Source organism: Bacillus rossius, chromosome 17, assembly GCF_032445375.1.
Source record: "Bacillus rossius redtenbacheri isolate Brsri chromosome 17, Brsri_v3, whole genome shotgun sequence".
Lineage (NCBI taxonomy): Eukaryota > Metazoa > Arthropoda > Insecta > Phasmatodea > Bacillidae > Bacillus > Bacillus rossius.
Window position 1 is genome coordinate 37,888,332 of NC_086344.1, and position 27,418 is coordinate 37,915,749.

Genomic DNA, 27,418 nt, shown 5'->3' on the forward strand with positions numbered 1-27,418 from the left:
TCTTCCATTTTATAACTTTTTGACAAATGCCAAACTTATCAATGACCAGTATCTTTGTTTGAAAGGCAAAAATTAGCTCCGAATATGTACAAGCATTTAGTTTAGGACATGACTTTATGAACTGTGCTTAATATTAACATTTTTATAGTAAATTTTCTGTAACTTGGGTTCACAAATTTAAATCATAGCTTAAAATGAAGGGATGTGACATAAATATAGGTGTTGATTTCTCTAGGCTCCGATAGATATTGACAGACAACAGTAAGGATTTCGATACAGTTACTTACGCATATTTCCACAGCAGTCATGAGGCAATGGTTTGCTATGAAAAAGGTTTTTTTTTAAACAGTTATGGCAAGATTCGCAACTGGTATTGTTCAGTTAAGTAATAAATACTTTTTTATAAAATGTAGGCGAATTGACACGGCCTAAGACTATTTGAAGACTATGATAAAATGTTTTATTTGGAACAATATTATTGACACCACTGAGGTATGCATTATGTCACAATTATTTTAGTATTGACACGTGATTAATAATTTATCGCATAGAATGAGCGCACACATCGAAATGTGGCAATGGAATTTTCAAGGAAGGTTTTGCTCCCTCATGCAGGCACAGCGACAGGGTCCCGATGGCTTGGTACCAGCCGGTGGCCGGGGGCAGCGGCAAGGGCACGGTTTGCGGGTGGGTTCTGGTGTCTCTTTATTCTCCTCGGCATTATCTGGGCACTGCCTGCTCTCCTCGGCAGCATCCGGGGACTCCTTGTTCTCCTTTGCAGCATCTGGGGACGGCTGACGTCTATCGGCCCTGCTCGGGTACTGCTGACTGCCTTCCTTGACCTTCGGGCACCCGGGATCCGGTTTCGCAACATGCAGGTGGTCTGGCGTTCCAAGGAAGCAGCCGCAGTGGGAGCAGTAGAGGCACACTTCCTTGGAGCCCAACAACATGCACGGCAGCACGCACAAGGGCCAGCACCTGATGGGCAACAACCATGAGGCATGGGCTATATTAAATACTTGCAACTAAAAATTCCCCTGTCTTTTGTTGTGTTACTTTTAATGACATCACATTATCAACAAATTATAAATAGCTATACTGAAATGTGTCACTATCAAATTACAAATCACTATACAATGTACCTGCATATTTTATTTACATACATCCTTATGGCACGGTTATATATTACTTTCTAAGCTTGATTTTAAATTGTTCAGTTTAATGTTTATATACTATATGTAGATAATGAAAATGTTTATTTTAGTTTGCACCTTCACAATTTTTTGAAATTGGAAGCCACACTTTATATAAAATTATTTACAGTTTATCATCTATCCACATTGACATTGTATGCATTTTTCAAGCAAAAAATAAACATATAGTTTTTTTATTATTATTAAAACTGCTTCAGATTCAAGTACGTAAAGGGTCTGATTGCAAATCATACATGATGCAATTTATGTTTTCTGGGTAAAGCTGGAAAAAAAAGTTTCTATCAATGAGCTTTCTCCTTGAATAGCCTCTGGATCCGCGACTGTGATATAGTTTCGTGTGATTATATTTGAAGTGAGACCCCCCGACACTAAACCTCACATTGTATGCACACAGCTACCATGTTACTATAGTTCTGCATGACTGTCTTGCCACAGGTAAGCGAAGACAATTTCGACTAAACCTTGCGAACAGAACTGTGTGTACAACAGTACGATAATAGATTTCAAGGATGTGCCATAAACTAATGATGAGATAGACAGTGTGCATAAGCTGTTTAGCGAAACATTCTTGGCCTCGAAATATTTATTGCTTACCTTCCCACAGAAATGTCATGGTTGATGCTGTTGGCACTATAAGTTTTAATATCAAAAATACAAAACGATATTTTGCACAAATGGAACTTTGGTATAAGATCGTTTTCACTACCAAGAAAAGTAGTTTTGTAAATTTAATCGAGTTTATAAAATTTTTCGAGAAAACCAGTACATATATGAGAATTGATCGTTTAATAATGTAGACTATAGGATAACAACAATGTTAGTCTGTTGGAGTACCTCTTTTAAAAATGCACATGACACTTCGACTGTAAAATCGTAAGCACAAGTTGGGGGCAGGCTCAGAAAACGATAGGTAATATGGTTGCAGCACCGTTAGTTCGCGAGGGCACACCAGAGATTTGGAGAAGATATCTCATACCAATATGGCGGACATTTGTTTACATTTTTATCAGCTGTTCTTCTCTGATTTAATTAACGACTGTAGTTAAGCTGTTCGGAAGAAAATTAAACCAAAATATTTTTCGTTAATATGTTTACATGTACCTATTAAAAAACCAAAACGAATCTTCATAATACATACATACATACATGTAATGATATGATTTCACAATGTTCTCCAATTTAACCTCCAATACAGGTACAGATGATGCATTTGTAAACAATCGGCCGCCCTATTGGTATGTAGGGAAGGTACACTGAACACCATCCCCCCGCCTTTTGACCTCACCCACATCGTCTTGAATCGGAACCTATGCTACATTTGTATATTTCCCTAATCTCTGGGGCAAACGTACAGCATGATGCCGAAGGCGCCGAAGAATGTCTTGCAGACCTTGTTGACCTGGCGCTTGGCGATGGGTTGCGAGGTGGTGAGGCAGCGGGGACACGTCACTGGGCTGCAGCCCGGCTTCCATGTCTCCACTGCAAGAACACAGAATTATGCTAGTAGTGTCCTGAATTATTAACATGCGAACATCTCAGCTCTCGGTATATGTAGAGACCGGAAAAATCCGCGGTTTCATTTCGCGATAGGCTTGAATCCAAATGTGTTTAACGTTTTGCTGCTTCAGTGATTGGACCACAGGTTGTCTGAAGGAATCACAGCCAATGAATAATCCTCAACTAAAGGAGTATCGAATCAAAATCATTCTAGTTAAAAGTTGTCACGAGTCAGTGGCCAAAGAGCAGATGTAATTTGTCCGAGTGCATAGAGGATCTAGGAGTCTATCGTGTGGGTCACTGAATTCGCGAATTTTTCAGATCCCTAGGTATATGGCATTTGGTAGGAAAATTGAACGGAAGTCGATGAACGGAAATGTGACACAAAGATGTCGCACCCGTGTGTCGCAACATAAACCAGTATACAGTCACTTTCGTAAACATTAGGGTACATACCAAATGTATTGGTGTGCCAAATTAAACTTAATTATGATGAAACTACCCCGGAATATATTTGGTAAACTAAAATAGTCATAGCAATGTGTAATCTCAAGTATCACTTGCGAGTAATAGAAGACTAGCTCACTTTTTTTTTTGCTTCTAGCATGTCTTGTTTTTGTATACGATATTAAATTCAAAATATAATCCTATTTAATTGTTTATAAAGTTTTTTTTCTACTAAAGAAGTCCTTATTTGATGTTTTTTTTTTGTGTACTAAATAGTAACTGTTTATGTCAGTTCAAGCATGTAGGTACTGAAAGTATGAAATCATGTAGGTTGTATACAGTTTTGGATTTACCATTCGTTCGTAGATTTCATCTTAAAACTCATCATCATTTTGAGTATTTCATTCATAAATCAATAAAAATGATGCTTTGCCAAATTTCTATTGTTTCATGAATTTAATACTAAAAAATAAACAGGTTCAAGATGAAGGCTGCTTACGAATGGTTAATTGAAAACGGTATATCGTATGATTTTATGCTTTCAGTAGGCTACATGCTAGGTCTGACATAGAAATAATACAATTTAGTTAGTAAAAACCTTTTAAATAAGGACTACTTCAGTAGAAAAAACTTTTGTAAACAATTAAATTTAGTTATAAATTAGTTCATTATACATCATTTGCCAAAAACGCGAAATAATGGAAGCAAAATAATTTAGAATAGTCGGTCCCATACACCGAGTGGGTATTGCATTTACGTGTCATATTTTATATCCATTACAATTTGTACAGGTTTATCACACTTAAATCACTGCAAATTTTGTTTTGTTGCAGATTTTTGGCACCAGATATAAATGCTATAGTTTATAGGCTATTTGTTAGAACGTCAAACAAAATTTCATAACTAATTTTGGCATATGGTAAGGACTGCTTGATTCAAGCTAGTAAATAGGTAAATATATCTGTACCACAGGTGTAGGGAGGATTTTTGGAAGTGGGGGTTCCAATGAAAACTATTAGAATAAATTACGATAGGCCTGCTTTTGCAGGTCCGGGAAGATGGGAGGGTAGTGGCATTGAATTACCCATTCCCCAAGACATTTCAAAGTGATCATGCTTTAAAACAAATTTTTAGGCTTGTCCGAGAGCCCTTAAGCGTTTTTTTTTTCAAAACCTGATATTCTTTAGCAAGAAGTGCTACTCATGGAAGGTTAAACCTTACATTACAACTGCTTATGATTTCGTGCTAATATGTGTTTAACGAAAAGGCTACTCTCTAGTTTTGCATATTCAGTGGCCATAAATTGAGCAAGATATTAGTCATGTTCAGCTATTTAGTGAGTTTCCTTACGGGGGGGGGGGGGGGGTCATGACCCCCCCTCTCTGCTCCTCCCTGAACCCACCATTCGACTGAAATGAAAGTTGTGTTCCCTTACACACTCTACTCCAGACTTAAGTTCCACTATCAGGCTGTGGTTCTTACCTGTAGTCACATATGCTGTTTTCATGTCCACAACTTGTCCATCACACTCGGGCTTCTAGACAGAAAAAAAAATCAATGATTTGCACCAACGAGCGAGTATTGCTAAATTATGGCCACAAGAGGAGTCATTGACTTACTTTACAAATATTTTTGGGTGAAATTCACAGGAATTTAGATGTCAATCAATAGGTACAATTACAATTTTTTACAGATCAAGTATAATTAAAATAATTACAGATCAATACCATATATGTGCCCAGTCACTTATTGAAAAGAGAGTTGGACAGTAGATAAGAGAGATGCTGGTATGCCACTTCCCAGTAATTGGAAAACCAATTTTTCGTAACCCCAAACTTCGGAAAATGATGCAGAAAAAGGCGAAAATAATTCCAAGTTATTGTCCATTGCTTTCCCTACACCGGCTGCGAAAACAGGGGATTTAAACCCTCCCTCCCACTTCTCAAGGAAGCCTCGGGCATAACTTAAATTCACTGTACATATATGTTTTTTTCGTAGCCCCAAAAATTTTAGAGTGACACCCTCCAATTTCCATATGACGATTACCAAATTATGAGAAAAACTTTGGATAGTCAATAATGAGTATATGACAAAAAAAAATATTTTAGTGGTCTATATTTACTGCACTCTGGTGATTACATCAAAAATCAGTAGATTCAGATATTGCAATAGTAGACAAGGAGTTTTTCCGTGTGGCAATATGACATCATCAACATTATGATAAGGACACAGACTGCTTTAGAATCGGATTGTTGTAGTAGGGCCTTTATAAACACTGTGGTTTAATTACAATGGTTGTGTTTGCATCATTGCATTCCTTTCGTTCCTTACGTGGCTTATACAGTCTTATGGCCAATTGCACCATCCTGCTCTTCAAAACCGTGATCCATGATTGAGCACAATCATGATCTTTGGATCTTTCCTCTAAACACTGCGCCAACACACACAGGATCTACGCCATCTTTGCTCGCGTGAATCGAAATTCACACATTTCCAATCTGTGGCAACATGTGGCAGCATTGGTGGGTTGGAACGATATGAAGTCGTTATAATCGATTGTGACACGGCGAGCAAATGGTTGATGCGGTTGGTACAAGATAGTAGCTGCCTCATATCTGTTGAGTTCTAACCATGACTGAAAACACAAAATGGTATTTAAAAGTCATAAAATATGAATAGGTTTAAGTTGAAAAAAAAAAAGTGTCTATTTAATATTCTGACGAAATAAAAGGCTTTATTAAATGATTAAAAAAAAAAGAGCCTCTATAAGTGCATATATATGCGAGAAGTAATTGAAACTAAAAATAAAAAAACTGCATTTTCTCACATTTATTTATAAGTTATCTAAAAGTATCTAAAGCATTCTCTTACAGCCACATCTAAATAAAATGATAACCTGCAACAAGTCCGAACAAATTCGGGCTTCATAAGTCCAAACTAAGCTTTATTCATAATATTATGTACTTTAAAATAACCACAGCGAGTATGTATATTTATTTCACACACTAAGACATGGTCCCCACAAGGGTAAGACTGGGTGAACCCCTGGGTCCAGGGCACAGACCCATCCCTGTTTATGTTTAAATGTTTAACTATTATACAGTTTTACAAACTAGAAAAAAATTGAATATTTTATAAATAAAGCTTAGTTTCGACTTATAAAATAGTAACAATAATGATACCCTGTATTTTCAGGTTAAATAACATTCTAAAAAGAGTGTAGGTAAGAAATAACCATGCAAGTATAATGTAGCACGTGACTGTGAAATTGAAGGGACGGGGACATCTCTGATCCAGTGGGGGCCATGCACTGAGACCCAGGAGTCCACCCAGCACGCCCTTGCGGCGGCCATGTGCTGACGCCCACCTGCGGTGCAGAGGTCGCCTTGGACGGGGCCGGCACGCTGTCGAAGAAGGCGGTCTTGAGGCACGGGTGCTTGCACCTCATGTGCTGCAGCAGCGGCGAGGTGTTCCCCCCGGGCACCAGCACCACCTCGCGGCACACCGTGCACCTCACCGGCGTCTCTGTCATCACCGCGACTCCCCCGGCGCTGCCTGCCGCACCGCCCCACACCCTGCGTGTACACGCTACCGTCCGCACGGCACCCCATACGTACATGCCACTGGCTGGCCGACATCCTGTACGTACACTCTACCTGCCATTTGCCAGACAACCTGCGTGTACACGCTACCGTCCGCCCGGCATCCAGGGCACTGGTGCCGGTGCCGACCACCATATTGGATTCCTGCCATCACAGCGGCCATCTTGGTGTCAGATTTGAACCGATTTCTCTAAGACATAACTGCATTTGTTTATTAAAATTGTATTATTTTTTACTTTGTCCCGATTTTCTGGCTTAAAAATTACGGATTTTCAAGATTGCACCCATAGGTAACGAAAAGTGCAACATTTCTAGAATACAAGATGGCGGCCGTAACGAAAAGTGCAACTTTTCTAGAATCCAAAATAGCGAACATAAAGAGAATTACAACATCAGGGAGTGGGACGCTCGATGTCTAGATGGCGGAATCATATATGGCCGCCAGGGTCAACATCAAAGGTCAAGGTTAAAGGTAAAGATCAAAGGTCAATGTCAAAGTCAAGGTCATCCAATATGGCCACCGTGACACCCTCCAGAACTCTGCGCTTGGACTTACATTCCTATACTACTGCAAACATCATTGATGTAAATCTCCGAAAGAACAACACGGATTATTGGCAGCACTGATTTAGGAACTATTCTGACGGACGAATGAAGTCATGTTGTAAATCCTTTGGCTAGATGCGTGATGCTGACTGGCGCCCTGGTGCACTCCTGGTGTACTCCTGGTGCTGTGGGCAGACCAGGGGTGCTGCGAAGCGTGACGGACGTTTCCAGCTCGGTGCTGAGGCATCGCCTCCTCACCATTCACCGCCTCTAAGTCCCTCGACGTGTACGGGACTTCAAGACTCACCCAACTATTCCTTTCTTTATGTGCCTCGGAGGCATAACACACTTTGCCACAGAACCCTTATTTTCCAACAGAGTGGTTTAAGGACTTTTAAATAGTGCATATTATGCCTATATTCTACCCAAAATATGTGAATTTTTTAATATGTCTTAGATCTTAATGTTGAACAATATGCCAATAGAAAGAACGTCAAAGACTGGTCAGGTTTTTGGTTAAATGTGAATTTTGTCTAAAAGTGGACATGAGTGTCTCATGTTTCCGAGTTACAGAATTATCAGTTTCAGTTAAGGGGGTGCCTCACATTTAGGGTCATTATTTTACATTTGCATTAATCGCAGATCATCTTGTGGACTTTTCTGAATTGTTTAACTTTAACGGAATGAAAAATAATACATCGCATCTTTTTTGCAATATTAGCTGCCAAAGTTACATTTTTATCGTTTTTCGGACTGTACAAATAAGAAGAATCAACTGGAAAACAGGACCAAAACTAAAACATTTTAGGTTTAACTATAGTGTTACATACTGGCTAATACAATAAATATTTGTAAATTATTTCAGAAAAATATTATTTATTTTTACATGGCTTTCAAAACTTCTCAAATTTGTGAGGATTCTGACAACTGAACCTGAGCCAGATACAAACAAGGAGACGAAGTGGTTATCAAATCACGCGTGACACGACAGAAGATTTGTCTCTGCTATCGACCAATGAGCATTCAAAGAAGGTTTGTTTATGTGTAGGTAGAGATGCGGAAATTTCGCGCATTCATTTAGTCGCAAGTTGGAAAGCAAACCTTCACACTCTCGCGCTGTGCTCATGATTGGACCGCAGTTATCTGGACACGCCCCTCTACGACCCGTGAGCCAACGAGGCCCAGCTAGGAGAGAAGTAAGCGAATCAGGTAGAGCGAATTAGCGCCAAGAAATCAAGCAATGGGAAAGCAAACACAGGATGGGCACACCTATGACCTTGAATTCTATCCTGAGGCCAGACGAATCCGCGAAATTTTCAGGTCTCTATGTATGTGCAAGTTGAATCTAGCCTGGAATGAAATGTATCTGCGTAACAATGTAGTCTCTAAACTATAGAGTGACCTACTCACGTCATCATCACCAAAAGGTAATTTTTTGTTTGTTTGTTTTACAAAGAACTCAGCCGCAGATGCTTGAACCCACGAAGGAATGTCAAGTCTATCATGGCTATAGTGAAGTCGGGGAGTTTCTAAATCTATTATTATAATATTGTATAAAATAAACGATCTGCCAAATGTGCACTCCAATACATGTATTTCCGACAGTTCTACGTATCTATGGGTGATTTCCTAGAGTACGTAAATGTTCATAAAAAAAGTGTTATTGAGTACTTACTTCTTGTCCTAAAAATCAGTGTCTTAAACATTGCCAACTTAACCTAACTAAACGTTCACAAAAATTAATGTAAATTGTAAATGTAGCTAACATAACAAAGCTTTCAAAATAATTTTCATTGTTTTTACTGTAGCTAACATAAACTAAATAACTGTCAACAACAGTAAACAACGGGTAAATTTATTTAAATATCGTACCCTAATGATGTTTTACAGAATCATAAAATACAATTATGGGTATGAGAGAAACTTAAAAAAAAAACATTCCCGGAACTTTTATGTTTATGTATATAAGAAGAAAACTCACTCTAAAAAATAAGCTCATAATATTTGCTACCAAGCACTTCGAAGTGGGCTTCTCATACCGACTACTGCGCAGTTTGCATGCGCAATGCTTTCCGTTTCCTCTCTACTACGTGGAAAGGTTCTTGCACGAAAATGAAATGAAGACTAACGGAATGAACCAGCAATATGGACTAGGCAAGAATGTATCTAACTCAAAACGTAATTGAAAAAAAAAGTGGGTTAGGAATTTTTTTAGAATTCTGTCTTTTTTATGGGGGAGGAGGGTCCAAGGTGCCATACAGTAATCAACAATAACAACCAAAAAACATACCATTTTTCACTTTGAAAGGAATAATACCCACCGGACACGCGCTTGCTTCCACGGGACTCGAACCCAGGACGCCTTGGTGAGAAAAAGACGTCTCGGAGACTCGGGCAACATAAGCGACCTCACGCGTCCGCCATTACGACGAAACACGCACAATGATCAACTTACGTTTGACGAGAGGCGAATTTTAAAACACATCAAGACTTTATAAATAAACATCGGTGGGTAAGAATTATTTGCAGGGGTGGAAGAAATAAAAACAATAACAAAGCAATGTTTCCTAACCACGTTAGCGAGATTCACGTAAGCCCTCGGCTCCTGTACTGACTCTATGACCATAGAACAGACTGTTGTGGGAAGCACTTGCCTCCGATCAGGCCCGAACTTACCCGAAGTTCACGGCCCCCTCGAGCAACTTCCGAAGAACAATCAATTCATTATCATAATATTACAATAGTACACCAAACCAACTTTTCATTATAATTATTAAGATAACATGCATATGCGAAGACACACCCTCTCGAAAAAAAATAAAGAACAAAATTTTGCAAGAATATAATTTTATTATGTTACCTATATATCCGAGGCAAAATTTTCAACGAAGTTACAAACACCTAGATGCACGGAGTTGGGCATTGTCAGGAGACGGCATGGTGTGACGAGGTTGAAGTCACTTTATAACCTCGCCATCACCAAATTATTAGGCCCGAAACATTGCGGAAATCAAGCTCATAATGATGATGATTAATAAATACGAATTAAAATATCCGTCGCTAAACACAGCCAATTCCTTAAAGACAGTCATTTAAAACTGTTTTCACAATGCAAACACTACACTTGAGCCAGTGTTTTGGACGTCAAACCAATATGGCGCAACAATTAGCTTAAAAAAAAAGGCATCGCCCAATTACTATGTAATGATCCAGATGTGGTTACCCCCGCCTATACGTCTAAAACCTACCCTAAATTTGTTTTGTGTTTATTTTATTTATTCATCACACATTACCTAATCGACCCAATACAACTTTTACTCCTGGAGCCTGACTCGGAGCCAATGAATCTTAGGTTTCTCACTGTTGTGAAAGTTTGCAGACCTTTGCAATTTCATGACAACTACAGTTATGACAACAATGTCTCAGAGTTCGCATCAGGTGGAACTGTATGAAATATAGATAACAAACTCAATCACTGCCACATATCAATTTTATAATTCCTAATTCCATGTTATCAACACGGGGGTATACATTAATGAAATTTCTGTGGGTGGGGAGTATATTTAAATATTCTTTTTTGCCAGAACTTTATCGTTGATTTTAAATGATTTTATTTTTACACCAATGTTATTAACTATAACTACACGAACAAACAATTTTTAAAAATAGTATTTAAAGAGTGACTACAAAATCCCATTGTGTTTATATAGCCAGATTATTCTCGGAGTTTTATTTCACCAATGCAATCCGTCACGGCCCTATGTGACAGCCTTGGTGGGTATGTCTCTAACGAACTCCATTTCTACGAAGTGTTGAATAATTGATCCATTTATTCTTCTACATCACTGGCCAAAGACGAGTTAAAATAATTGTCAGTTTCCGAGCAAGCTGTCGACAGTCACGATCTGCCAGTAATAGACCTCTTAAATCCATACCTGTAACTGAGTAGACTACCTAGTCAGTTTTAAATAGGTCTATTTGCTGTTTAGTTGTACCAGCTGACGGGATACAGGTCCCAACAAATAATTAAGACCATTAGTAGATTAATCATGGTTTTAAGCATCCGATAGACTCTTTAATTGTCAATATTAGAATAATTTCATAAACTGAAAACATTCAAAATTCTTATTTTTAATTATTTGTCCACTGCACTTAATGCTTTTAATGTTGTGTTTTAAAAAAATAATTAACCGATAGGAGTATTTCTGAGAAATTATATTTATTTTCCCAATATTTATTTACATGTTATGATAAAAAAAACAGGATTCTTGAAATAGGCAGTTTTACTATAGGTTTGACGAGATATAATAATATATACAAAAAAAAAAAGAACTCTTTGTAGTAAAATTTTCTAGAACTCCAATTTTTATTTTGTTCATATAATCCCGTTCTATCATGAAAAATATTAGTAAGTAATATAAACTGCAAATTTAAAATAAAAACACTATAAATTAAATTTTCTAAATTTTTAGTGAAACCTGCAGAGCATTCACTCCAATGGTAAAAAACTCACGGATGCTCAGGACTCCAGGATGATCAGTACTCACGGATGCTCAGGACTCCAGGATGCTCAGGAATCACGGATGATCAGGACTCACATAAGATCAGGACTCCAGGATGCTCAGGACAGAAAAATTGTAGAGTTTTCTAAATGAGACGTAAAGGAATTGACCTTCCTACAAAAATACTGTTGGACTTTATTTTACGTAAGTTGAAGGTTTAATACGCAATACTGTAAACCATGACAAAAATAAACTTTACATAAAATGAGAACGATATAGACGAATTTGAAGGTGGCAAGACAAAAGACTGTGACGATTCCCCGAAAAGACACGATAAAATGAATGTAAATGACCGCGCTCGTGATGTTGATGCTGATAGCTATGACGATGACGACAGTGTCTTTGAGGTTGGCGATGAAACTGAATTCTAGAGAATTCCTCAATATTGACTATACAGTTGTAGAGACAGGTACCTGAGAGAAAATCACCCAATCTCGACGATGTTACAGATTTCTAAGTTTCAGTGGGTCTAGGAATCAGATTACCCAAGCCATGGTTAGAGACCGGAAAAATTCGCGGTTTAATTTCGCTATATGCTAGATTTCAAATGTGATTAACCTTTTGCTGCTTCAGTGATTGGACCACAGGTTGTCTGAAGGAATCACAGCCAATGAATAGAGACCGGGAAAAATTCGCGGGTTCAATGACCTCCAGGATAGACTCAAATATCCTCTACACACACGGGGGCAAATACCAACTGTTTCATTGGCTGCTGACTTGCGAGTCGTCTCGACTGGGTGGCCTGTGATTCGACACTTCTATGAATAAGGGTCTCTAATTGGCCCTCATTCCTCCAGATTAACAGTGAACCAATGACAGAAGCAGCACTAAGGTATAATTATTTGAATTTCAGCATAACACGAAATGAACCCGCGAATTTTTCAGGTCTCTACCAATGAATAATCCTCAACTAAAGGAGTATCGAATCAAAAGCATCCTAGTTGACAGTTGTTCACGACTCAGTGGCCAACGAGCGGATGTAATTTGTCCGAGTGCTTAGAGGATCTTGGAGTCTATCCTGTGGGTCAATGAGTTAGCGAATTTTTCCGGTCCCTAGCCATGGCTTCCCTCGCAGGCGGCCCCGCAGACCACAATGAAGACACAGCTGGACCAATGGGCGGTCAGAAGTGCCTGACCCTGGTCGCGGGTGACGGTAGGTCAGGGTGTAGAGGGACGAGGCTGTATCGACCCGGGGGTGGCTGGTCGGGAGACAAAACCACCCCCTCCCCTTCCCGGCAGACACACCGCCTCTCTTCCGGCCTAGAGTGCATCATACTGAGCGCCTACTGCACCTTGTGATTGGCGGCCGTCTGCGAGAGAAGTCGTCGCCTTGTTTGCACGAGCCCCTTACGTTTGCTTCCGCGCTGAATTACTGTATTTTACACACTAATATAGCATTAACAAAAAAGACTAACAATTAATTAGTAGAGACCGGAAAAATTCGCGGATTCATTTCACGACAACCTAAAATTCATATAGTTATACCTACCTCAGTGTATCCTCTGCTATTGGCTCGCAACTCACCTGGATGACTCTGGGCCAGTGAGAAACACTCGACCGAAGCTGTGTCGAATCACAGGCCGCTACATTGGGACACCTTCACAAGACAGCAGCCAATGAGAGGGCGACATTTGACCGAGTGTACGTAGAACTATAAAGTTCATCCTAGAGGTCATTGAACCCGCGAATTTTTCCGGTCCCTATTGATTAAACATATGTAGGTACAGACCAGACCAATTGAATTTTAGATGTTTAATTTTATTTTAAATTGTGTACGCAGGTACGAATTGTAACTATTGAAATATGCCGAGTGTGAAGTTAGAAGCAATAACAATAATTACTTAAAATCGAAATCATCTAATTTAGTCAAACTATAGCAGAATTCAATTTCACGTAGACGTGCTCCTGAGAGAAACTCGCCCGATCACGGAAAAGAGAGGATGCTAGAGTGTTTCAACTTTCAGGGGGTCTCGGAATATTTTCAGAACGGGCCTTAAGGCCCTGTCACACTGTCAAATTTTAGCTTCCAACACCTTCCAATATGTTGGATCCAATATCTTTGAGGGTTGTGACGTCACGTTAAACGTCACTATCGCAGCCATGTTTATTTGAGAGATTGAATGTCTAGAGTTTCCTTCAAATATTTTACGTATAGGACTGGTTCTAAAATATGTTGGATGTTGGATGGGATCAGCCAATCAGAGTTATCTAAAATAAAGCGGCCGCTTTTGTTTCCGTTTCTGAAGTGTAATAGTTTAAATATCAGCAATGGCGAATGGGAAATAAATGCAGTAATTGAATTAATACTATTTTATTTTCTGCTGGAATATGTAATTGTTATTGTATATTATCCTCCAATTGAATCTGTATGTACGGAAGTGCAGGTTAATATATTTGACTAAAAGAAGTTACTGTAGTTTTGGAATATTATGGTCCTTAAACCAGAAAACATCTTCTATTCAACTTACGATCATTATTTGACTGCTATACCAGTTTTGCTTATGTTCAGGTATTGTTGATACACTAAATTAAAACAGCAAGCATTGCGTACAAAATGTGCCATCAGGAATGAGGTATCAAAACTAGGATATGCATTTCGGAACTTTTACCTACAAATCCAAATTAATAACACCTAAAATAAATTTTAAAATATTTCAATTCAGAGACTTAATGTAACTAAAATTATTTTGGCTTACCCAATCAATCTTTCTTATAAGTCATTGTTCTCCTTATTTTACAATAGCTGCTACTCTGTAAGTATTGTCTGGAATTTTCTGGAATATAGACTCATAATTTCCTGACAATAGATGGTACTGACTTATGTTAAAGCAGCATCTCTGAGTAAGCAAGTAGCTCTGGTGATTTGCAAGAAAGGCCTAGAAGTATTAAAATTCTGCCTACGTGTTCAATTATTATTATTTAAGTTTTGAAAGTAATACCATTTTTCGTGAATGTAAATATTTGTGTAGCAGATCCTTGTCAGTAAGCCTATACTTCCCAGGCTATACGAAACAAGCATACCTGGTCTAATATCTCGTTAAAAAATTATTTTAAAGAGATAATGTGACTGAGGTGAAGTTAGCTTAAAGGCTCAGGTTGAGGTTTGTAACAGTAAATACACTTAATTCAAAATAAAACAAAATTGCCAATTTCTAAACACAGCAAAAATTAACACATTCACTTTAAAGTATAGGAACAATTTTGATGAAATACAAGTGAAAGTGTCCATACAACAGCAGCTAGTTGGGTGAGAAAATAAGCGGGAATGAGAAGGGATATGCCTACTTGCAGATTTACATTTAATTATATGTTTTATTCTTACTAAACATACCTTTAAATATTGTTTTTGAAGAGCACTACAAATTTCAGGTAAAAATTTTGAGATGGTGTTGTGTGGAATACTAGTAGAGAACATAAGGAACTTAAATGATTCCCCTGTCGCCAAAAATCTTAATGTAACTGCCAGCCTCTGCTTTGCTGGTATAGACTGGCACAAATGAGTATCCTTCTTTGCAATGCGAGACTCCACAATTGAAAGAAGAAGATCAAAACTTTCAGAATCCATTATTACATAGTTCGGAAATGAATCGGCATCTTCGTATCGAAGTTCATGACAAAAAGGGGTAAAACACCATTTGTTTGCCGGGAAAGTATCCACTGTCTCGTCCACCATCTGCGTTTCCTTTTCTTAGATCTCTCTTCTAGTTTACTGAGACTTGCTACAATTGCAATTACAGCTACAGCTTTTGAAACACTTTGATGCTCTTAATGCAGGCATTCCAAACACCTGGAAAACGTAAATTTTAAACTGTGTATGATCACAATATACCTAAATTGGAATATAACCTACTTAAAAAAGCCCGCGTTCCTTGACCCAAAATTTGTATTTGATTCTAAATACTGTCATTTACAGTTCTCTACAGAATGTTTGGTAAAACGAGCTCACTCAAAGAAAATTGATAGTGTGAAATGACTTCAAATATATTTTACATTGCTCGTCAAATAATATTGAATACAATATATTTGAAGACGTATTTCATCCAAAATCACCCTTCAAATTTTGTTGTCCAATTTATTGGATACAATATATTTGACAGTGTGACAGGGCCTTTAGCGCCACGTATATACCTACCTCACTGGGCCGGGCATTCAGGCGCCCTCCGCCCTCTTCAACAAGTCTAGGCGCGTCTCTCGTTTGTTCTCGAGTGGAGGGGCTTTGCTGCTTCACCCCCCCCCCCCCCCAACCACTCCAGCGGCGCTGTCTGTCCCCAAACTTCCGGCCCTGAATATTTGTTGGACCACTCCCGGCAGATCAACCTACGGCTGCGTTTCCCCCGCGCGCGTCCGCAGTGAAACTTCACACTTCAGTGATCCGCGATCCGTCCGAACGAAAACTGGAAATCCGGGAACATCGCGGATTCGTCTGGCCTCAGGGTGGAATTCAAAGTCGTAGGTGTGTCTACAACATGTTGGCTTCCCCACAGGTCGATTTCTTAGCAAAAAAAAATTAATTATTATTATCCTTGTTGGTTGGCACTAACTGATTAGCTTACCTCTCTTCTAGCTGGACATCGTTGGCTCACGGTCGTAAAGGGGCGTGTCCAAGTTAACTGCGGTCCAATCACGGACACAGTGCGAGAGTGTGAAGGTTTGCATTCTAGCTTTCGAGTTAGTGAAAGCGTTGTGTAGAGACCTGCAAAAATCGCGGATTCATTTCGTGATATGATACAATTCAAATAATTATACCTTAGCGCTGCTTCTACCATTGGTTCACTGTTAATCTGGAGGACTGAGGGGCAATTAGAGACCCTCACTCATAGAAGTGTCGAATCACAGGCCACCCAGTCGAGACGACTCACAAGTCAGCAGCCAATAAACAGTTGGCATTTGCCCGAGTGTGTAGAGGATATTGGAGTCTATCCTGGAGGTAATTGAACCCGCGAATTTTGCAGGTCTCTAGCGTTGGGGCATGTATTTTTCGCGAAATTATAACTGCAATGAATGAGTAGGGACCGGAAAAATTCGCGAACTCAATGACCCACAGGATAGACTCCAAGATCCTCTATGCACTCGGACAAATTACATCTACTCATTGGCCACTGACTGGTGACAACTGTTAACTAGGATGCTTTTGATTCGATACTTCTTTCGTTGATGATTATTCATTGGCTCTGATTCATTCAGACAACATGTGGTCCAATCACTGAAGCAGTAAAAGGTTAAACACATTTGGATTCCAGCATATCGCGAAATTAAACCGCGAATTTTTCCGGTCTCTAGTTATTAGTCATGGAGTTAAAATTCGCATTGTCTCAGTTCGGGGCGAACCACTAGTAGGCCTACTGTTTAAAAAGGAACACAAGCCTCACGTTTCGGAACACCGTGTGGTTTCCACGCGGATACAGTTAATCGGAAATTGTGAGGAACACGTTATATATTTGTCAAGCATTTTTCTTTGTAAAGTTTCTATACTTATTGTAATTTTTTAACAGGGCACATGAACGTACTCTTAAAGGATACAACTGCACATTCGCTTTTACTACCATTCAACGTCCTGGCTCTGTAGTTAAAAGGAGAACTCTCTTTTTTTCGGGCGAGTGACATTCTGACGCGGCAAACGGTGTTTGTTGATGAAATATTTATGAATCAGCTCCCCTGGAGGAGATAAAAGAGCACACTAAACGTAACAGCTACTTCACCCACATGTGAGTACATTCTCCAGCTCAGCTGAATCACATCCTGGGGGAAGGAGGGGGGGGGGGGGTGAAGGGGGATAAAAGTAGGATTTGCTTTACATCCCGGTGATAAAGCTCCATCAGTAAAACCGTATGATGTTTTATTTACGTGTGTAGTTCTGTGAGTCCGAGGCGCTATTTCTACCAACTGATATAAAATGTTTCTTTTTTTTTTATCTTTTACCGGGAGGAAATGTATGCGACACAGGGGGACAATTAATAGCTGAAACGTTTAACTTTTACAACTCACTATAATTTCCGTGCGCCGGGAAAAAACAAGAGAACTAAATGTTCTCCGTTAAGGGGGTGGCCTCCCATTTCAGAGGTCATGATTTTATGTTTATATTAATCACTGATCAACTTTTAGACTGTTTCAATTGTTTAACTTTCACGAATTGAAAAAACATATACAGCGCATACTTTTTTTGCATGATTAGCTGCCAAAGTTACATTTTTAACGGTTTTTGGGTTGTACAAATAAGGAAAATTTAATTTATTGCAGAACTGAAACTTTTTAGGTTTAACTGCAATGCCACTGGCTACTTCATGATATGGTTTGCATTTCATGTGCCTTGGCTGTAAAAATCGTAACAAATTTGAGAATTTTGAAATTCCAGGTAAAATTAATTAATATTTTATGAAAAAAATTCAAACCATTTCTTGAAGTAGCCAGCGGCATTGCAGTTAAACCTAAAAAAAATTCATTTCTGCAATAAATTTAATTCTCCTTATTTGTACAACTCAAAAACGTTAAAAACGTAAATTTGGCAGCTAATTATGCAAAATGTATGCGCTGTATATATATATATATATCGTGAAAGTTAAACAATTGAAAATAGTCTACACGTTTATCTGTAATTACTAGAGACCGGAAAAATTCGCGGGTTCAATGACCTCCAGGATAGACTCCAATATCCTCTACACACTCGGGCAAACGCCAACTGTTCATTGGCTGCTGACTTGTGAGTCGTCTCGACCGGGTGGCCTGTGATTCGACACTTCTATGAGTGAGGGTCTCTAATTGGCCCTCAGTCCTCCAGATTAACAGTGAACGAATGACAGAAGCAGCACCAAGGTATAATTATTTTAATTTTAGCATAACACGAAATGAACCCGCGAATTTTTCCGGTCTCTAGTAATTACTGTAAATATAAAATCTTGACCTGAAATGGGAGGCACCACCTTAAGTAGAGACCGGAAAAACTCGCGGATTCAGTTCACGACAGCCTAAAATTCATATAGTTACACCTCAGTGCTGCCTCTGCTATTGGCTCACAACTCACCTGGACGACTCTGGGCCAGTGAGAAACACTCGACCGAAGCACAGGCCGCTACATTGGGACACCTTCACAAGACAGCAGCCCAATGAGAGGGTGACATTTGACCGAGTGTACGTACAACTATGGAGTTCATCCTAGAGGTCATTGAACACGCGAATTTTTCCGGTCCCTACCCTTAAGCCCTTGTGGCGCGAGGGAAGGTTTGCTGACTTTTCACGGCCGCTGGTACGCAGTATTCAGAGGGTATTCAGCAGATCACTGGCCGTGTTCTCACGAAGGTGACTGACTGTCTTTGTAAGCGAATGGGAAAAATTGGCGGGGTTTCCACTGACCTTGACCTCCGGAATGGACTCCACGAGACTCGGGCAAACGTCGCCTGTCTCTATTTCGTAGGAGCACACGGAGGAAAACCAACGAACATTTTCCTAAATCAAGATCACTGAACGACAAAAAAATTTTTTTAAAATAAATATATAAAATTACAAAAAATCCGGGTTGTGCTAGAACTAGAGGTGGGTCTAAAAGTATCATCCTGATACTTTGTCACTGATACGCGTCTGTATCAGGAACGGCAAACGAGTACACTTGAAAAGTATCAGAGACTTTAGTATCAGTTCAGAATTCGCCTGGAACAACACCACGGCCAATGAGCGCAGTACCCGATCGCAGATGACGGTCACTTGGGCGTTTTTTTTTTTTTTCCTAACCTAAGTTAAAACTAAGTGTGTAAGGGAGGGGTCTAGATAGGGAAGACTCTAAGTGCGTCTCAGGGCAAGCCCTATACGCTCTAAACATGCGGGTTTTTAACCATGCAGAAAAGGTCACGTGCATCATGTGCTAGGAGGGGATTGGCCAGCCATGGCAGACGTTTTCGCCATGGCTAACTCCCCTCACTCTTAATTCTAGACTAAAACTAGATAAGTTGGGCCCAGGTAAAACCTCCATAGACAGAGGGAAAACCCTGGGCACATACATGCGGGATGCAAAGGTCATGCATTATTACAAGCAGGTGGATTACAGGAATAGAAGGATGGTCCTGGAAGAAGAGTGGGGCGTGGTAGAAGTTCTACTATGCAAGGGGTGGGGCACTTGGACTTTTAGTCCGCATTGGTTTGGTCAGGTCTGGTCTTTTTGGGGGCGGCTTATGCCGTTTCCCGTCGTGCTGCCAGTTAGCACTCATTGTGGCTGTGTAATATGATCGTGTAAGTGGGGCGGTCGCGAACTGTGGCGTCGGACTAGACTCCAGAGTGGTGACATAGCTTCAGGTCGACCTGTCGCCAGTAAAAGGCTGTCGGTCAGTTAGAGAAATTGCCACCATCTGTCATTGAAAAGTCCTAGCTGCAGTACTACGCTGTGTGAGCTGCGGTCGCGAGCAGGGCATCGAGCCAGACTCCAGAATGGTGACATAGCTTCAGGTCGACCTGTTGCCAGCAAAAGGCAGTCGGTCAGTTAGAGAAATTGCCACCTTCTGTCATTGAAAGACTCTAGCCTAGCATCTACGCTATTAATCTTCGAAGGATAATTTACTTATTCCATTAGGGCCCCGCTGGGCCAAAGCACGACTATTTGATTCGCCTGATAGTTTGTGTTGTGCAGTGTGTAGTGGGATGATGTGTGCTTATATATAATTGGGGCCTAATATTAACTTAACTTAATATTAACTTAATGTACGTGAGCTGCCAGCTTGTGTGCGTACGCTCCGCGCGCGTGTTCTCGCGCTCGGAGCAGGGGGAGGGGGCGCGCTGATTGGTCCGCGGGCTGCCGGCCAATCAGAGAGCAGTCCCGCCGCGTCCGCGTCTACGGCGGGCGGTGTGACAGGATAGATTTTGGGCGTTTATATTTCTCATTAATATCTGGATCATAATTTCCTAATGTAGAAATATGTGGGTTTAAACTATTTGCGCATTTATCGTAAAAAGTTTGTGTAGTTCTGATGTAGAAGTCTTGTAAGGTTTCCGACTTCGTTTCACGATGCAAGGCTGCTACAGCACAATACACTGGGGCGTCTGTAACTGCCCGAATACATTTGTTTTGTACTCGTTGTAGCTTTATTAAGTGCGATTTCGCAGCAGTTGCCCATACTGGGGCTGCGTACGTAATTATGGGGCGAATGAGTGCTTTGTAGAGCAGCAGACCATTTTTTACTGTGCCTCCACATCGCCTACTCATGACTGGATATAGTGAGCTCATTCTAGCATGGGCTTGAGCCCGCTTGGCGTCAATATGATGGCGCCAGAGCAGTTTCCTGTCCATGTGTACGCCTAGGTATTTTACTACGTCCTTGTGAGGGATTTGTTCGTTGAACAAATGTATGGGTGGCCTGCGTTCTACAGGCGGAAGGTTTTTGCGGGTAAACACAATAGCCTCTGACTTAGCTGTGTTTACTTTTATTCGCCAGGATGTGCACCATTGCTGGTACACAGCTAATGCATCCTGGAGTCTGGCCGTGGCCAGCTGGAGGTTATATGATCTACTGTAAAGTATAGTATCATCTGCATAGCAACCTATCTTTACTAGGCGGTGTTCAGGGCGTGGTAAGTCATATGTATATATGTTGAATAGGACAGGGCCAAGAATACTGCCTTGTGGTACGCCAGCTCTTATTTGTTTAATATCAGACAGAGCTCCTTCAGTTGACACTCTGAAGGTTCTGTCTGCGAGGTAGGACGCGACTAGCTTAATATAGCAGTCGGGGAAATTAGTTTGAAATAATTTGTAGATCAGCCCCGCATGAAATACCCTGTCGAAGGCTTTTTCTACGTCTAAAAACGTCGCAACTACATAGTTTTGAGCGTTAAATGCGCTAGTGATCTCTTCTGTGAGACGAACTAATTGATGTACTGTCGAATGGGTACTTCGGAAACCGAATTGCTCGTCCGGCAGTAAGTTGTGATCGTGTATGTGTTTGTTAAGCCTGGATAGTAGGATTTTTTCCGCGACTTTCGACACAGTGCTTAGCAGGCTTATTGGCCTGTAATTCTGAGGCAGGGTTTTGTCTTTCCCTGGCTTGTGGAAAACAATTACTTGTGCTTGTTTCCACTGGGTAGGGAAAATATGTAGTCTGAGCATTGCGTTTATGCATTCAGCTAAATATTCTAGTGCTTCGTCGGGGAGCTGTTTTAGGACGACTGCCTGGATGCGGTCGTTGCCTGGTGCTTTACGCGGCTTCATTTGCTTGATAGCTCGCTTAATTTCCTGGGCCTGTGTTAATAGGGGCTCGGAGACTGTGGGCTGGTGCAGTTTAGCGCGTAGTTCGCGGTAAATCTGCGCTGTGAACGGCCTATCGCAGGGCTCCATGTTGGGCTGGAAGGCGTTTTCTAAGACATTAGCGAAAGCTTGTGCCTTGTCTTGGGGCTGAAAAACTATGCCGTTGTTTGTTTGAAGGAGAGGGATTTTATCCGTTTTATTTAAGAGTCGCTTCGTCATGTCCCAGGCACTCCCGTCCTGGATCTTGAGTTGCGAGATCTTTGTTTCCCATTGGCTGCTGCGCCAGAGGGAAATTTCGTCGGAAATGACTGTTTGGATTTCATTTATCCGGCGTTTTGTGGCTTGTGTGCGCCGCCGAGTGTATTCACGGCGTAATCTGTTTTTTTGCGATATAAGATCGCCGATGTAAGCTGGCAGCTCGTCATGTGCTAACTTAACTTCCTTTTCTGGGATGCACGCGTCTATACCGGCCTGGATTTTCACTGTGAACTCAGTTATCGCAGTTTCAAGATTAATGCTATTTTCTATAGTGAGTTCGGCCACATCCTGAAGGTTTGTGGTCAAGTAATTTTTAAACCCGCGCCAATCCGCGTTTTTATAATCTCTATACTTCCGTGGCGGGTTTGAGTCTGTGTTCGCGTCATCGAAAATTAGGTGAACAGGGAAATGATCTGAGGAAAGGGCGCGGACAACCTCGAGTTCGAATCCCGTGTTGACACGCTTGTTTATGGCGATATCTAGAATATCTGGCAAGCAATTAATGCTATTTGGGTCGTGAGTGGGCTCTGTGGGAGCATGCACGTGGTAGTTTTTGTTCTGTTGGTCGGCAAACAGTAGCCTACCATTTGCTGTGGTGCGTCTGCAGTTCCACTGTGTATGTTTGGCATTTATATCGCCTACTGCCAAGAAGCTCGGGGCTGCTCCGTACAGGGCGTTGAGATCGTCCTGGCAGAGGGACCTACCGGGTGGGGCGTACATAGAAATGATTTTAAGTTGTTGTTGGTTTATTGAGATATTAATTCCAACAGCTTCAAGGTTATGAAAGTCGGGGAGTTGGCATACTGAGTGCTTAATACTGTTATGAACTGCTAGGGCTACCCCGCCGCCTCTGTTGTTTCTATCGCGCCTATATATTACGTAATTTAGTATCGTTAGGCGATCTATCGGTTGTAAGTGTGTCTCGTTTATAGCCGCGATTTTAATTTTGTGTTTTTCCAGGTGGTTTATAAACTCCGGTAATTTATTTTTAATTCCGCGTGCATTCCAGAAAAGAAGGGAGTGGACCTTAATACTATTGGTCGAGGTTGTTAAGCAACTCGGGACCGGATTAGTTGCTACCATTGAGTATGGTATTCAATCCCTGAACAAAGCCCAGCGTAGCTTGGACTTTTTTGGGTAGGTCAAAGCTAGGGTCGCACCATATCGCGAGGAGTTCGCATAGAGGGCCGATGGATGCTGCCAATTTCGGGTCGGTCATGAGTGTGTGGTTGCTTTCCAGGATTTTCTGGAAAACAGCCGGCTCTGCGGGGCTTTGTGCTGTGGGTGCGGGCGGGGCAGTTGGCGGCATCGGCGTCGCATCAACTACCATCGTCTCCACGACTGGAGCCGCAGTTTCCTGGCGCGGCGCTACAATAGGCGCTGGTGTTGTGGCAGTCTTGCTTGCCAGCAGCTTGTCCTGGGCTGGCTGCTGGGGTTTGCCCTGGCCATTTTTGTGGCCAGTCCAATTCTTTTTCGGCTGCCTCTGGTTGCGGGGGCGCGGGTTGTTAGCCAGCGCCGGGAAATTCAAATCGTCCCGGTAGCTGGGTTCGCAGTGTTGTTGGAGGGGCGCGTAGCGGTTTTGTAACGCCTGAGGCATGTACTGGCCCAGGTTGTTCTGGTGTGCCCGCTGGTCCCAGTGGTTGGGCCTAGGCGGGCCCTGGTGGCCTGAAGGGCCGGCCTGCTGGGGCGCGGGCTGCTTAGCTGCGCGCTGATTGGCGCGCATGTCGCGGCGAGATTGTTGCTCGCGTTCCTTGCGAGCCTGGGGCGGTAAGTGACGGTGGGTCTCGCGCTTGTATTCGCGGCAGCCGCTGTAATTCGCGCAGTGGGGCTCGCCGCAGTGTGCGCACTTCTTCTCGGCGGTGTCTTTACCGGCGTGGGGGCAGTTAATTGCGCTGTGGTCGCCGCTGCACCACCTGCACACTACGTTGGCGTGGCAGCCTCTGCCAGAATGCCCGAAGCGCTGGCATTTGCTGCATTGGCTCGGGCCTGAAGGACGCTTGAAGTCGTCTACCCTTATACGTAGGCCGGCGAACTCCGTCAGTCCGTATACGCGTGCCTTGTCGAAGGCCTGTGGCACCTCGATGACGAGGGCGTCGCACTTTGAGTTGCGCTGTCGGCTGGTGAGAAACCAGTGGTTCTGCACTGGCAGGTTTTGCGCGGCGAATTCCGCAACGATGAAGTCGTTGGGAATATCGTGGTGAACTCCCCGGAGTACAAATTTGTTCGGCACTTCGTCCTTCTGAAGGAGGACGGAGTGTTGGGCCCCTATTGCCTGAAGGGCCTTGGTCGCGCGGACGTAGTCCGTTATTGATGCCGGGTTGACCTGGATTTGGTCGCGGCCGCGGTTCTGGCAGGTGAACTTCTCTGCCAGAGCTGCCTTTAGGACGCTGTATACCTGCGGGTATTGATGGCCCTTGTCCAGGAAGACGAACAAAGGCTTAATGCGTGGGGCGCGTGTGGTGGGCGCTCCTGTACCTGGCGCGGTCGCCTGGGCCGGTGTCTGGGCGGGAGGGGGGGCAGCGCATTCCTCGCGGTCGCTGTCGCTGTCTGCATCCCGATGCAGGCGTTTCATTCGCCTACCTCTGACGAGCTCAAACGGGGCGCTTGACGTGGTCGGCTCTGACGGAGCCTCAAAATTTGCGTCGTTATCGTAGCCCGGAAGGGGCGCGCTCATCGCAGCCTCACTGTCCATCGCTAGTCGTATGTGTGTCGCGTCACAGCCTATATGCACTGAAGCACCCACTGACCGCTTCCCTGGGGCTAGTTAGCCAGGGTCGCGGCTAGGCCAAAGGGTGCTGCACCCTGGGTGTCGACAGTGCTTGTTGGGCGCTGTAGTCTTTGTCCGTATGTCACTCCAGCTTCCCTCTCCGAAGTCGTGTAGTCGGGCTGTGTAGCACAGAAGTGCTAGCACAGGCTTGGCGTCCTCTTTCCTCTCTTCACGGCAGCTTCGCGCAGGTCAGGCTCTCCTAATCCGGCTGGGCTGCTCCTCGGCACAACCGCTCCCTTCGGCTGCGCGCAGGCGAGTCTCTCACTTGGGCGGAGCTTGTGAAAGGGGAGGGAGCAGGAACGACGAATAAGGGATAAAGAAGGGAAAGAATGTAGGGGAGGAAGCGCAGGGGAAGGCGTTGAAGCCTTGAAGGAGAGGTGCAAAGCGATATTGTTACAAGCAGGGCTGCCACTCATGGGTTTTTCCACCCAGATCTGGGTTTTTCCAATGGTGTTTGGGTTTCTGGGTTTTTAAATAATGAATTCCAACAATTCAAGGTTTTTTATAATTTTAATTATTTTTATACCTAAAACAATAATAAAGGTAGTAGCTACTGTATCTGTTGCAATATCTGTTTGATAAATGCAAACAAGTCTGTGTGTTTCACACACAAAAATACATATAAACACAAAACTAGTTTTCAAGAAGCTAAGTCGAATATTAAATTAGACACATTCTTTAAAGAGGCTTGCAGAACACAAAACCAATGCAACAATTAACCTTCAAACCAATCTTGTAGAATCAGACTCTGAATAAAGACTAACGTACATGATGCAGTTTTATAAAAACAATTACCGGTTTAAAGAATGCAGTGATGGTGTTTGTTTTGTCATGTATATATTTGTAGGTTTTTTTATGATATGTGCTGGTCCAAGAATTACTTATACAGCCATTTTGCTGCAGTGTAATTTTCTTGTATTGGTTGTATTTAACCGTTTTCAGTCTTGTAAGGTAATTAATTGTTTTATATTAAAACCAGTTATGTTTATATTTTTGAATTAGTACGCAAACATTTTCAACGATAGCATTTTAGACGCATCTGGGTTTTTTACCCATGTGTCTGGGTTTTTTTGTAGGTTATCTAGGTTTTTCATGAATATCAGAGTGGCAGCCCTGGTTACAAGTCGTTTTGTTTATTGTCCTACTTCAAAGTACGCTCAGTGCGCAGTGCGTGCACCGTCTCGTTCAATAATAAAACTAATGAAATTTTAATATTAAAAAGTACATTAATACAAGATATAATATTTATATTTGTGCACCTAACAGCTATGAAAATGCAAATAAATTCTCAGTTGACACTAATAACAGATGTAATCAACATATGGACTTTCTTTTTTCGAAAACAATTAGTAACTAGTGTTTTTATACATTAAAAATTCACGATTTTATCAAAAATAAAAAATAAAAAACAGATACTATATCAGTGTTTTTTTCAAATGTTTCTTCAGATTAGTCGATGATTTATAACTCAGTTTTTGTTTACACAAATTACAATTAGCAAACTCATTATTTTCCGTGAAAAAATTCCACACAAATGAAGTCTTTTTCGTGCACTTATCCATTCCTTATTTCACTATAAAGATACTAACTACAAAGCATTACAGCCCGCAACAATGTACATGGTGATACACGGCCAGGACAAACTGCAGTGAATGTTGAACTGATTGATACTGGTTGTATCAGGCGGGCATGAGAGTATCAGAGGTAGAGAATTACCAGGCGTGATAAATAATGTATCAGATTCTCCTTCCCGTCGCACGGTCTGCGTACGCGGAGCTTTGTTGCCTCCTGAGACCGTCTGATACAGAGGTATCAGAGACTTGTAACATGGTACAGTGCTGTATCAGTATCAGGTTGGAACAGATACCGGAAATTGCTGTAACAACCCACCTCTAGCTAGAACTATATCCTTGCTGAACAAAGAAGAAGTTCACAAGCTGACAGAAGTCGTTTTGTTAATAGTAATAAATAGGGACCGGAAAAATTCGCGGTTTCGATGGCCTTCAGGATAGAGTGCACATTCCTCTGTACACTTGGGCAAATAACGCAAGTTCATTGGCTGCCGACTTGTAAGTCTACTCAGCTGGTTTGTCTGTGATTCGATCCTTCTTTGGTTAAAGGGTTTATAACTGGTTGAGATTCGCCCAGATGAAATGTGACTAACGCCAGTAGTAAAAACATATATAAGGTATATGTATTTGAATTCGAGCCTATCGCCAAATGAATCCGCGAATTTTTCTGGTCTCTAGTAATAAATTATTACTGCACTCTAGCGGGTAAAAATGAAACCAACATGGCGGCAG

General features: G+C 41.7%; 1 protein-coding gene across 1 annotated transcript; it reads right to left on the minus strand.

Annotated features, from left to right (window-relative positions):
* Positions 1 to 437: 437 nt before the first annotated feature.
* LOC134540602 (uncharacterized) lies at positions 438 to 9,007 on the minus strand. The gene is made up of 5 exons (XM_063383434.1): positions 8,982 to 9,007; positions 6,526 to 6,713; positions 4,641 to 4,695; positions 2,567 to 2,693; positions 438 to 978 (listed from the first exon to the last, which is right to left on the minus strand). The coding sequence occupies exons 2-5, from the start codon at positions 6,688 to 6,690 to the stop codon at positions 588 to 590; spliced, it is 738 nt and encodes a 245-aa protein (XP_063239504.1). The 5' UTR covers positions 6,691 to 6,713; positions 8,982 to 9,007; the 3' UTR covers positions 438 to 587.
* Between the last annotated feature and the right edge of the window lie 18,411 nt (positions 9,008 to 27,418).